Source organism: Phyllopteryx taeniolatus, chromosome 14 (assembly GCF_024500385.1).
Source record: "Phyllopteryx taeniolatus isolate TA_2022b chromosome 14, UOR_Ptae_1.2, whole genome shotgun sequence".
Taxonomy (NCBI): domain Eukaryota; kingdom Metazoa; phylum Chordata; class Actinopteri; order Syngnathiformes; family Syngnathidae; genus Phyllopteryx; species Phyllopteryx taeniolatus.
This window is the reverse complement of record NC_084515.1, coordinates 26,600,143-26,612,689: the sequence shown is the minus strand read 5'-3', so window position 1 is coordinate 26,612,689 and position 12,547 is coordinate 26,600,143. Positions and strand designations below refer to the sequence as shown.

At 47.8% G+C, this 12,547-nt stretch overlaps 1 protein-coding gene across 17 annotated transcripts in view; it reads left to right on the top strand.

Moving 5' to 3' along the window:
* depdc5 (DEP domain containing 5, GATOR1 subcomplex subunit) overlaps positions 1 to 11,054 on the top strand; it is a 238,272-nt gene extending 227,218 nt beyond the window's left edge. For all 17 annotated transcript variants that reach the window (XM_061796516.1, XM_061796515.1, XM_061796514.1 and 14 more), the window contains 4 exons: positions 5,014 to 5,185; positions 5,262 to 5,322; positions 10,530 to 10,612; positions 10,688 to 11,054. In XM_061796516.1, the coding sequence (XP_061652500.1) occupies positions 5,014 to 5,185; positions 5,262 to 5,322; positions 10,530 to 10,612; positions 10,688 to 10,986 (615 nt within the window). In that variant the 3' untranslated portion in view covers positions 10,987 to 11,054. The remainder of the gene's footprint in view (positions 1 to 5,013; positions 5,186 to 5,261; positions 5,323 to 10,529; positions 10,613 to 10,687) is intronic.
* The last annotated feature ends 1,493 nt before the right edge of the window (positions 11,055 to 12,547 follow it).

Sequence of the window (12,547 nt, the reverse complement as noted above, 5' to 3'; positions counted from 1 at the left end):
TCACGTTTTTGGATACTGTTGCCTTTTTTGGATTGTCTGCCTGTGTACCGACCTCTGCCCGTATATTAAACCTCTCTTTTTGAAACTGTCCATTTGTTTTGGAGTTGTGCATTTTTTGGTCCTATCCTCTGTTCCGTTCATGACACATTCTACCATATCTTTGGCAGCTGGCAAGCATACTGTAGGTATTCAGCTAATCGTTAGCGGTAACAATGATACTTTTATACAGAGACCAGCCACAACATTGTGATGACCTGTACAGTATAATTTAATATAAGAGCTGTCTCAAAAAAAATTCCTTTGCAAAGGTAATGCTTTTAGAGAAGTATGAATTTAACAACATGTTTATAATTGAGGTTGTAGTTTGCAGTGGTCTAAAGTAGTTCTGCATCATTATGACAACTGTCTAATATTTTGGTTTCTCTAAATTCTAAGCTAGTTTGCTTCGTACCGGCTAATCCTCAGCTCCATCACAGCAAATAAACTACACTTGTTAGAAGTAACATTCTAAAAGAGGTTGAGGAGTAAATAAACATCTGTCATACTGAGCAAGTGAGAGTAGGACAGCTCCACTCCCCTCCGCAGTGGAACAGTGAGGCATGTTTCTTTGCAGACAATGCTCACAATTTTTTAAAGGCGAACTAAAAAGCCTTCTTTTTTTTTTGTTTTTTGCAGAATACGTTGTTTGTGCCAACACTAGTCTAAAGTATTCTGATTAATATTGCATTCATGGAATAAGAATTAAAACAGAATAATGTATCAATTTTTATCCAACTCAGGGAGCCGCCAGGTTGGGCTACATCCCCCCCTGTTGTTGAGTGAAATTAACGTCACTACTACCCTTGTGCATTGCGTCAGTTATATTCTGAACGTCACTTCACTAAACCCAGAAAACAGCTTAGTAGCTTATATACAGGGAGTTCCCGTTTATGTTGCGATAACTAGCATAACTAAAGGTTGACGATAGGGATGCACCCGAGTCCGAGTCTTTCAATTTAAGGATCTACTGATACGAGCCCCTATCTGATACAATCCATTAAAAAAAGAGTGTGCATCCAAATTTTCTCAAATTAATATTATCTGTAGCCTATGTCCATCCATCCATTTTCTTCCACTTATCCGAGGTCGGGTCGCGGGGGCAGTAGCTTTAGCAGGGACACCCAGACTTCCCTCTCCCCAGCCACTACATCCAGCTCTTCCGGGGGGATCCCTAGGCGTTCCCAGGCCAGCCGAAGGATGTAGTCTCTCCAGTGTGTCCTGGGTCGTCCCCGGGGTCTCCTCCCGGTGGGACGTGCTCGGAACACCTCACCGGGGAGGCGTCCGGGAGGCATCCGAATCAGATGACCCAGCCACCTCATCTGGCTCCTCTCGATGTGGAGGAGCAGCGGCTGTACTCTGAGATCCTCCCGGATGACTGAGCTTCTCAACCTATCTCTAAGGGAGAGCCCGGACACCCTGCGGTGGAAACTAATTTCAGCCACTTGTATCCGGGATCTTGTTCTTTCAGTCACGACCCACAGCTTGTGACGATAGGTGAGGGTAGGAACGTAGATCGACCGGTAAATCGAGAGTTTCGCCTTCCGGCTTAGCTCCTTCTTTACCACAACGGATCGATACAAAGTCTGCATCACTGCAGATGTTGCACCGATCCGTCTGTCGATCTCCCGTTCCATTCTTCCCTCATTCGTGAACAAGACCCCCAAGATACTTGAACTCCTCCACTTGGGGCAGGATCTCATCCCCGACCTGGAGAGGGCATGTGACCCTTTTCCGACTGAGGACCATGGTCTCAGATTTGGAGGTGCTGATTCTCATCCCAGCCGCTTCACACTCAGCTGTGAACTGCTCCAGTGAGAGTTGGAGGTCACGGCTTGATGAAGCCAACAGAACCACATCATCTGCAAAAAGCAGAGATGCAATACTGAGGCCACCAAACCGGACCCCCTCTATGCCTCGGCTGCACCGAGAAATTCTGTCCATAAAAGTTATGAAGAGAATCGGTGACAAAGGGCAGCCTTGGCGGAGTCCAACCCTCACCGGAAACGAGTCCGACTTACTACCGGATATGCGGACCAAACTCTGACTCCGGTCGTACAGGGACCGAATAGCCTGTATCAGGGGGTTCGGTACCCCATACTCCCGAAGCACCCCCCACAGGACACCCCAAGGGACACGGTCGAACGCCGTGTCCAAGTCCACAAAACACATGTAGACTGGTTGGGCGAACTGTGTAGAGCTGGTCCACTGTTCCACGGCCAGGATGAAAACCACACTGCTCCTCCTGAATCTGAGATTCAACTTCCCGACGGACCCTCCTCTCCAGCACTCCTGAAGAGACCTTACCAGGGAGGCTGAGGAGTGTGATCCCCCTGTAGTTGGAACACACCCTCCGGTCCCCCTTCTTAAAAAGGGGGACCACCACCCCAGTCTGCCAATCCAGAGGCACTGTCCCTGATGTTGCAGAGGTGTGTTAACCAGGACAGCCCTACAACATCCAGAGCCTTTAGGAACTCCGGGCGAATCTCATCCACTCCCGGGGCCTTGCCACCAAGGAGCTTTTTAACCACCTCGGTGACCTCAACCCCAGAGAGAGGAGAGCCCGCCTCAGAGAACCCAGATTCTACTCCCTCATGGGAAGAAGGCGTGTCGGTGGAATTGAGGAGGTCTTCGAAGTATTCTTCCCACCGGCTCACAACGTCCCGAGTCGAGGTCATCAGCGCCCCATCCCCACTATACACAGTGTTGATGGTGCACTGCTTCCCCCTCCTGAGACGCCGGATGGTGGACCAGAATTTCCTCGAAGCCATCCGGAAGTCTTTCTCCATGGCCTCACCGAACTCCTCCCAAGCCCGAGTTTTTGCTTCAGCGACCACCAAAGCTGCATTCCGCTTGGCCAGCCGGTACCCATCAGCTGCCTCAGGAGTCCCACAGGCCAAAAAGGCCCGATAGGACTCATTCTTCCGCTTGACGGCATGCCTCACTGTTGGTGTCCACCAACGGGTTCGGGGATAGCCGCCATGACAGACACCGACCACCTTACGGCCACAGTTCCGGTCGGCCGTCTCAGCAATGGAGGCGCGGAACATGGTCCACTCGGACTCGATGTCCCCTGCCTCCCTCGGAACATGAGCAAAGTTCTGTCGGAGGTGGGAGTTGAAACTCCTTCTCACGGGGGATTCGACCAGACGTTCCCAGCAGACCCTCACAATACGTTTGGGCCTGCCACGTCGGACCGGCTTCCCCCACCATCGGAGCCAACTCACCACCAGGTGGTGATCAGTTGACAACTCCGCCCCTCTCTTCACCCGAGTGTCCAAGACATGCGGTCGCAAGTCCGATGACACGACCACAAAATTGATCATCGAACTGCGACCTAGGGTGTCCTGGTGCCAAGTGCACGTGTGGACACCCATATGCTTGAACATGGTGTTCATTATGGACAAGCCGTGATGAGCACAGAAGTCCAATAACAGAACACCGCTTGGGTTCTGATCGGGGGTTCCGTTCCTCCCAATCACGCACTTCCAGGTCTCACTGTCATTGCCCACGTGAGCATTGAAGTCCCCCAGCAGAATGATGGAGTCCCCAGCGGGAGCGCTCTCCAGCACCCCCTCCAAAGACTCCAAAAAGGGTGGGTACTCTGAACTGCTGTTTGGTGCATAGGCACAAACAACAGTTAGGACCCGTCCCCCCACCCGAAGGCGGAGGGAGGCTACCCTCTCGTCCACAGGGGTGAACCCCAACGTACAGGCGCCGAGCCGGGGAGAAATAAGTATACCCACACCTGCTCGCCGCCTCTCACCGTGGGCAACTCCAGAGTGGAAGAGAGTCCAACACCTCTCGAGAGGACTGGTACCAGACCCCAAGCCATGTGTGGTGAGCCTGACTATATCCGGAACTTCTCAACCTCACACACCAGCTTGGGCTCCTTCCCTGCCAGAGAGGTGACATTCCATGTCCCTAGAGTGAGTTTCTGCAGCCCGGGATCGGATCGCCAAGGTCTCTGCCTTCGGCCAGCGCCCAGCTCGCACTGCACCCGACCCCTATGGCCCCTCCCACAGGTGGTGAGCCCATGGGAAGTGGGACCCACGTTACCCTTTAGGGCTGTTCCCGGCCGGGCCCCATGGGTGCAGGCCCGGCCACCAGGCACTCTCCTTCGAGCCCCACCTCCAGGCCTGGCTCCAGAGGGGGGCCCAGGTGACCCGAATCCGGGCAAGGGAAGCCTGAGTCCATAATTTGTCTTATTCATAAGGGGTCTTTGAGCTGTGCTTTGTCTGGTCCCTCACCTGCCATAGGTGACTCTACCAGGGGTGTGTAGCCTATGTATATAGTATATATACATACATATAAAATATATACGAAAAATATAATTTTTATTCAGATAGACAGATAAATAGACAGACACACACACACACGCATGCACGGAGCGTGTGTCTCTTTTAGGAAGACTTATACATGTACGAAAAAAAAACCTGAAAAGTTAAATTGTGTAATATAAAATAAAGCTATTACGGTTCCATTTTAGATCTTTGTACCTTTGGATTTTTTTGTCACTTTGTGACATTTAAAATGTCAGAAAATGAATAAAAACCGATCTTTTTCACACAATTTTGATTAGCTGAAAATCACGTGATTGCCCCAGATTTTTTATCACGTGATCAGACCGGGACAGCCCGAGTTGACGACATGATGCGTAGAACCCAACCTTGCTAAAAACAAATTTGGTTAGCATATAACCTAACAACACCTGAAAGGTGTCAAAATTGTATTTTCTTGGTAGTAGATACTGCAGTTGAGTGGAAGTGAAGTCCTCACAATATATGATCTACACCTAATTTTGTAGGCGTGTTCCTAAAAATATTGTGAAATTGTGGGTATGGCTTTTACAATTCAGAGCTACTAAGAGTTACTCTTTGCTTTCATTATCACTCGGGACCTGGTTTGACTTAAGGAGGCTGTAATGTCTCACATTAGTACTGTACCCTTTCAAGTCTGTTTTAATACTTTTTTTAGGTTCAAGGTTGGCACAGGAAAGCGGCATCCTGTGGTTACTTATTGGTTCCTGTTTTGGAGGGTCCATTCGCTTTGACGTCACACCTGTATGGAGATCCACTGAGAGCCCAACTCTTCATTACCCTTAATATTCAATGTCTGATGAAGAATGGTAGCGAAAACTTGTTCGAAGGTACAAAATCCCAATGTATGTGTTTTTTTTTTTCTTCATATCATTTCTACATCTATCATATTTGCTCATCAAACAGGTTTTGAACCAGAGACCTACTGGGAAAGGATGCAGCTCTTTCAAGAGGCCATATTGAACAGGTTTTTATGGCTATACTGTACTATCCTCCCAAATGTTTTCATGTTTGTTTTTTGTTTTTTCAGTCAAGCAGCAATAGCAGAAATTAACTTGCTACCTGTTCAAAGTCCAAAACCTGTATATGTGAAGGAGAATGTGAAGAACTATTATAAATGTTGGCCAGAACAAAATGGACAGTCAAGGTCCATTGGGTGGCTGTCGCTCAGTAGGAAGAGCAGTTCGTCCAGTGTCCAAAGGGTTGCCAGTTCGAATCTTGGTTCTGAGACGAAATGGTAACAGCGCTTTAGGTTGAATTAACAGTAGGTTTACCTGCTACTTCTAATGTTGTTTTTCAGCGTAGAAATAATACAAATTTTAAACACAAGATGGCGCCTACCAGTGTGGTCGCCTCGGTTATGCACTCGCTAGTATTGTTTTTGTGTTTTTCGTTCGTCTTTGGAAACATTACACGACTCACTCACAGAAGGGGAGACTTGCTAACCATCAAGGAGGCTACTCTGGACTTTCTTTCTCTTTTGCAAATCCGCTCAGTTTCGGGGGGGCCGAGTTACTCACCGGAGCAGTGACCACAGTCTTTGGCGCATGGAGACGAAGGCGACGCCACAGAGGGAAGCGAGCCGGCATCCAGGTGAAACTCCGCAAGAGAGGATACAGATTGGCGTTTCCGTCCATCCACCTCGCGATTGTACGCTCCCTACCCAACAAAATGGATGAGCTTCATCTTCTGATAAAGACCAGTAAAGACTTCGGACGTTCCGCCGCCATGTGCTTTACGGAGACTTGGCTTTGTGAGGCTGTACCCGATGGCACCGTCATGCTTCCAGGCTTTCATCTTCACCTAGCAGACCGCATCACGGAGTTAATGGGGAAAACAAAAGGCGGCGGGATATGCTTCTATATCAATGAAAAATGCTGTACGGACGTCACGTAGCTCAGCACACACTGCAGCGCGCATTTGGAGTCGCTGTTTTTTAACTGTAAGCCATTCTACTCGCCGCGTGAATTTGCATCATTCATTCTGGCTGGCGTGTACATTCCGCCTCAAGCTAACACGAATGCCGCACTGCTAATGCTCGCCGAACAAGAAAACGAAATTGAAAAAAACACCCAGACTCACCCCTCATTATTCTTGGGGTCTTTAACAAAGCTAAACTCAACCACGAACTCCCTAAATACAAGCAGCACATCGACTTTCCTACCAGGGAAAATAACATTTTAGACCACTGCTACACTACAGTAAAAAACACATACCGTGCAAAACCTCGTACAGCCCTGGGCTCGTCTGATCACTGCTTAATTCACTTAATACCGACGTACAGGCAAAAACTTAAATGCGCCAAGCCTACAGTGAAAACAGTGAAAAAGTGGACCAATGAAGCAAAGATGGAACTTCAAAGCTGTTTAGATTGCACAGACTGGAGTGTCTTTGAAAATTCAGCTGGCAACCTGGATGAATATACGGACACTGTTACATCCTATATCAGTTTCTGTGAAGGGGTGTGTGTACCAACAAAGTCATTTCGCACATTCAACAGCAACATGCCGTGGTTCACTGCCAGACTTAAACAGCTTCGCCAAGCTAAGGAGGACGCATATCAAAGCGGGGACAGGGCCCTGTATAATCGAGCTAGAAACCAGCTGACGAAAGAAATTAACATTGCAAAGAGGAACTATGCAGCAAAGTTGGAAAAACAGTTTAGCGCTAACGACTCTAAATCAGTCTGGCATGCATTCCAATCGCTGACAAATTACAAGCGACAATCCCCCCAAACCGAGAACAATAGCATACTGGCCAACGACTTGAACACCTTCTACTGCAGATTTGAAAAGGACACTTTCACACCCTTTTCTGCAGGCACTACGGTTTCCTCCCACATCCCAAAAACATGCATGAATTGGAGACTCTAAAAATTTCCCGTGAGTGTGAGTGCGAATGGTTGTTTGTTTGTATGTGCCCTGCGATTGGCTGGCAATCAGTTCAGGGTATACCCCGCCTCCTGCCCGATGATAGCTGGGATAGGCTCCAGCATTCCCGCGACCCTAGTGAGGAGAAGCGGCTAAGAAAATGGATGGATGGATGAAAACTTTCACACCCCGCACCACCGACCACTATCAGACCACCGACTTCTGCGTTAACCATCCGCGAACAGGATGTGAGACGCATCTTCAAACAACAAAAGATTAACAAAGCGACAGGCCAAGACCACGTGTCCCCATCCTGCCTAAAAGTCTGCGCGGACCAGCTCGCTCCAGTCTTCACACAAATCTTCAATAGATCTCTGGAACTGTGCGAAGTACCATCCTGTTTCAAACGCTCCACCATCATTCCAGTCCCCAAGAAACCTACAATCTCGGGTCTAAATGACTACAGGCCTGTCGCCTTGACATCTGTGCTCATGAAGTCCTTTGAACGTCTCGTGCTGGACCACCTCAAGAGCATCACAGGTCCCCTGCTGGACCCCCTGCAGTTTGCCTACCGAGCGAACAGTTCTGCGGATGATGCAGTCAACATTGGACTGCACTTCATCCTAGAACACCGCGACAGTGCAGGGACCTACGCAAGAATCCTGTTCGTGGACTTCAGCTCAGCGTTCAACACCACCATCCCTGAACTCCTTTCCTCCAAGCTTCTCCAGGTCAGCGTCTCACCTGCCATCTGCCAGTGGATTTACAGCTTGCTGACGAGCAGGACACAGCAGGTAAGGCTGGGGGAGGCCACCTCATCCACATGCAGCATCAGCACTGGGGCGCCCCAAGGTTGTGTTCTCTCTCCGCTGCTCTTCTCTCTCTACATGAACGGCTGCACCTCAACGCACCCTACTGTCAAACTCCTGAAGTTTGCAGATGACACCACTGTCATCGGCCTCATCAAGGATGGTGACGAGTCTACATATCAACAGGAAGTGGAGCGGCTGGAGCACGCTCAAGACTCAAGATGACCGTGGACTTCAGGAGGCATCCTTCGCCACAGCTGCCCCTCACGCTGTCCAGCTGCCTTGTGTCAAATGTCGAGACCTTCAAGTTCCTGGGAATTACAGTCTCTCAGGACCTGAAGTGGGCGATCAACATCAACTCCGTCCTCAAAAAGGCCCAGCAGAGGATGTACTTCCTGCGGCTTCTGAGAAAACACGGCCTGCCACAGGAGCTGCTGAGGCAGTTCTACACAGCGGTCATCGAATCAGTCCTGTGTTCTTCCATCACAGTTTGGTTTGGTGCTGCTACAAAAAAGGACAAACTCCGACTGCAACGGACAATCAAAACTGCTGACAGGATTGTTGGTACCCCCCCCTACCCTTCCTTTGCGCCCTTTGCACAATGGTCATTGCACCGGACTATTGCAATAGTAGTCATTCGAACTGCTCTAAGCGCTAGACGACTCTGCATCTTTTTGCACAAAAAAACAAATGTACCGGCATTACCAGATAACTAGCAACCCTTTATTGGTCAGTGACTGTTTTTTGTCAATGTCTTTGTCTCAAAAGTGTTCTCTGTCAATTGACTGACTGTTGTCGTACTAGAGCGGCTCCAATTACTGGAGACAAATTTCTTGTGTGTTTTTTGGACATACTTGGCAAATAAAGATGATTCTGATTCTGAAGAAACACACTTACTGTAATTGAACACAAAATACGTAATGCTCAAATGTTATCATATTTATTGCTTGCTGTAACAATGTGTGCCGTAGTGGTTACATAGTCTTTTAGTGGAAGTATGTCTGAGATGGAATTTTGTACCTCGGCCCAAGCGTGTTTATCAACCTTTTAGCTCTCGTGCTGTCATGGGAAAAACCTGCTAGAAGTTGTTTGCCTCACTTGCTTCTTGGTTCCTGGTGATTGTACATCAACTTCATGGCTTCAAGTTCTCATATTACTTGTATTCCCTGACTTGTAGATGACGCCAGTCAGAAAACAGTTTTTTGAATGTCCGTCATGATTCATCCTCAATGGTTTTTCATTACTGCAAAACCAAAATGTGTCCATACTTCTAATTTAAGCTTTGCGGGACGTTTTCGTTTCTTTTGCCCTGTCCTTCTGTGCGTAGGGGATCATGGGAGATGTGGTTTCCCACTCAGACCGGCCCACTCAATAGTGCCAGAAAAAAACTACACCGTTTGATACTCCCATGATCGCAGACAGGAAAACTTATTCAAGTAATGCTTAACGTCTTTATCATTAAAAGTGCGAAAAAAGACACGCATCCAAATACAGTAATGCATTCGTAGTTTCGAAACAATCGATTACCTTTTAAAACGATTTCAATCGATATACAGTCATTACAGTCAGTGGATGAGTTGATCGACTTTCCCTCGCTTGAGTTCATGGTTGAGTTTTGCTAAGACTCCCTAATGCTTAGCAAGTCTTCCCTCATGTCAGAAAGTGGCATAGGGTTGCCAAAGCCTGAGGAAAATGACAAAAACAAAGAAAGTAATAGAGAGCACAGAACCGAGGCGACCATCCGCCGCGGTGCCATCTTGGATTGCCAAGGATTACTACGAGAGACTAAAACGCTGGACTTTGTATACGAACATACACAGAGCATACAGAGCCTAGCCCTACTCCCGCCTAGTCTTCTCCCAGACTGCCATGCTCTTGTGAAACAGTCTAGTTCCACAGTTAGTAAACTCACTGTGTGATCCAGTGATGCAGCCTCTGTGACCCTGCAAAGCCGCAGGCCCAGCCAACATCCCAGGGCAGGTACTGAGGGACTGCCACTTCAACTAGGATCTGTCTCAACCTATATCAAGATTGCTCCCATTATCCCCATACCTAAAAGCTCAACGGTGACGGGTCTTAATGACAGTCACCCATCTGCCCATTACACAGAGTAATTCTTTTAAAGGCACTGTTTTTTTTATGTGCGCAATAAAGGCATTCAGATTTTGATGTACAGTGGACTCCTGCATATTTGCGGTACGGCACCCGTGGATTCACCGAGAAGATTTATTTTTTTTTTTTATTTTTTTTTTTGTCCATTTTTTTTGTGGAAAATGCTTGGTGGAGATATGACCCCACTTATTCAAAAATATTTTGGGTTTGAAAAAACAACTTTCTTTTCAATGCAATTGTTATGTTCGTCAATTATTCACAGATTTTCACTATTCGTGGTCAGGCCCGGTCCCTATCCACTGTATAGCCTTGAAACAGAAATCATATAATTTTCGTAACTTCCCAATTAAATGTCTAACATTACAACATAAATACTCTCACAGATTTGGGTTCGTACTCGACAAGTTTTCTGCTTCAGCTTTTAATTTCCCGTCGGAGAACAGACCCCAATACATCCACATAACAGGTTGGTCCCACAACGTAGACATACAGAATTTATGTATTTTCTTGAAAATGCAAAACTTCATTCTGCCCCTTTCAGGCACAGTCCTGCTACAACTGCCATACTTAAAAAAAAAGTATACCAGTGGGCAACAGCGTCGGCGCAGGAACTCCACCACATCCAACAGCCAGAGCTCAATGAGTGGTGAAGATCGGGTTGGCTACTATTGGTCCTACAACACCATGTTGACCAAAGCCTGGAGGACTGGTGTTCTGGGTGATGAGAGGCTGGCTGACCGCCTGCTCAAAGACTTCACAGACTACTGTGCAAATAAAGACAACAGACTGCTGAACTTTTGGAACAGTTGCCTGGAGAAAATTAATACCAGCGCCCCCTAAAGCAACAACTGTTGTTTCATGTTTCAGTGCTTGTGTGTGATATATAAATTTAATGCCTGATTGCTATATTTACTTGAATCACATCCATCTTTTCCAAATAGTCAATTATTTGGAATCACTGACAGATACCATTTGGCAAACATGTTTTCATTGTGGGCCATATTGCATTATGGTTGACCTCACTGACATTCTACCCTCCAATGTTTGCTCACTCAAAAACAAATGTGATGAGCTTTTCCTGCTTAGAAGATCATGCAGAGAATGGAGTTACAGCTCTTTATACATATTTCCGAGTCCTGGCTACATAACTACAAAAGGGTGTGCGGCTAGATAGAACTCTGTTCAGAGCAGACAAATACGACTAGCTAAGCAGCAGGGAAGGTGGACCATCCATCTACAGTGAACCCTGCCACTTTGGGGTTCACTATTTACAAACTCCCCTATTCATGTTTTTGTGATCTTTCTATAACACCCATACGATGCGACAAGTTGGCACCAAAAACCTGGCTATTAGGAAAATAGTAATTGGTGTCAAGGAAGTTTGTTAAAGTCTTCTGATACAGTTAATAGTTGTTGTTTTTTTATATTTTTATTATCAATGTAATCCAAGTACCATAATGTTAATGTCAGTTGGTTACTTTTAGATTACTCCAACACAAAATATGCTAAAAAAAAAAAGACAAAAGAAACTAGCCCCCTCCTTGAGCCGTCACTTTATCGTGGTGGAGGGGTTTGTGTGTGATCCAATGATCCCAGGAGCTAAGTTGTCTGGGACTTTATGCCCTTGGCAGGGTCACCCATGGCAGAAAGGGCCTAGGTGAGGGACCAGACACAGCCCGGCTCCAAAAACCCCAATGATGTTCAAAAATTCAGGAAGACGTTTTCCCTTGCCCAGACGCAGGTCACCGGGGCCCCTCTCTGGAGGCAGGGCTTGAAGGAGAGTGCCAGTGGCCGGGCCTGCACCCATGAGGCTCGGCCGGGCACAGCCAGAAAGGGTAGCGTGGGTCCCCCTTCCCATAGGCTCACCACCTGTGGGAGGGGCCATAGGGGTCGGGTGCAGTGTGACTTGGGCGGTGTACAAAGGCAAGGACCTTGGCGATCCGATCCCTGGCTACAGAAGCTCACTCTAGGGACATGGAATGTCACCTCTCTGGCAGGGAAGGAGCCCAAGCTGGTGTGTGAGGTTGAGAAGTTCCGGATATAGTCAGGCTCACCACACATGGCTTGGGCTCTGGTACCAGTCCTCTTGAGAGGGGTTGGACTCTCTTCCATTCTGGAGTTGCCCACGGTGAAGGGCGCTGAGCAGGTTTGGGTATACTTATTGCCCCCCGGTTCGGCACCTGTACATTGGGGTTCACCCAGGTGGACGAGAGAGTAGCCTCCCTCCGCCTTCGGGTGGTGGGGATGGGTACCGACTGTTGTTTGTGCCTGTGCACGAAACATCAGTTCAGAGTACCCACCCTTTTTGGAGTCCTTGGAGGAGGCGCTGGAGACCGCTCCCGCTGGGGACTCCATCCTTCTGCTGGTGGACTTTAATGCTCATGTGGGCAATGACATTGAG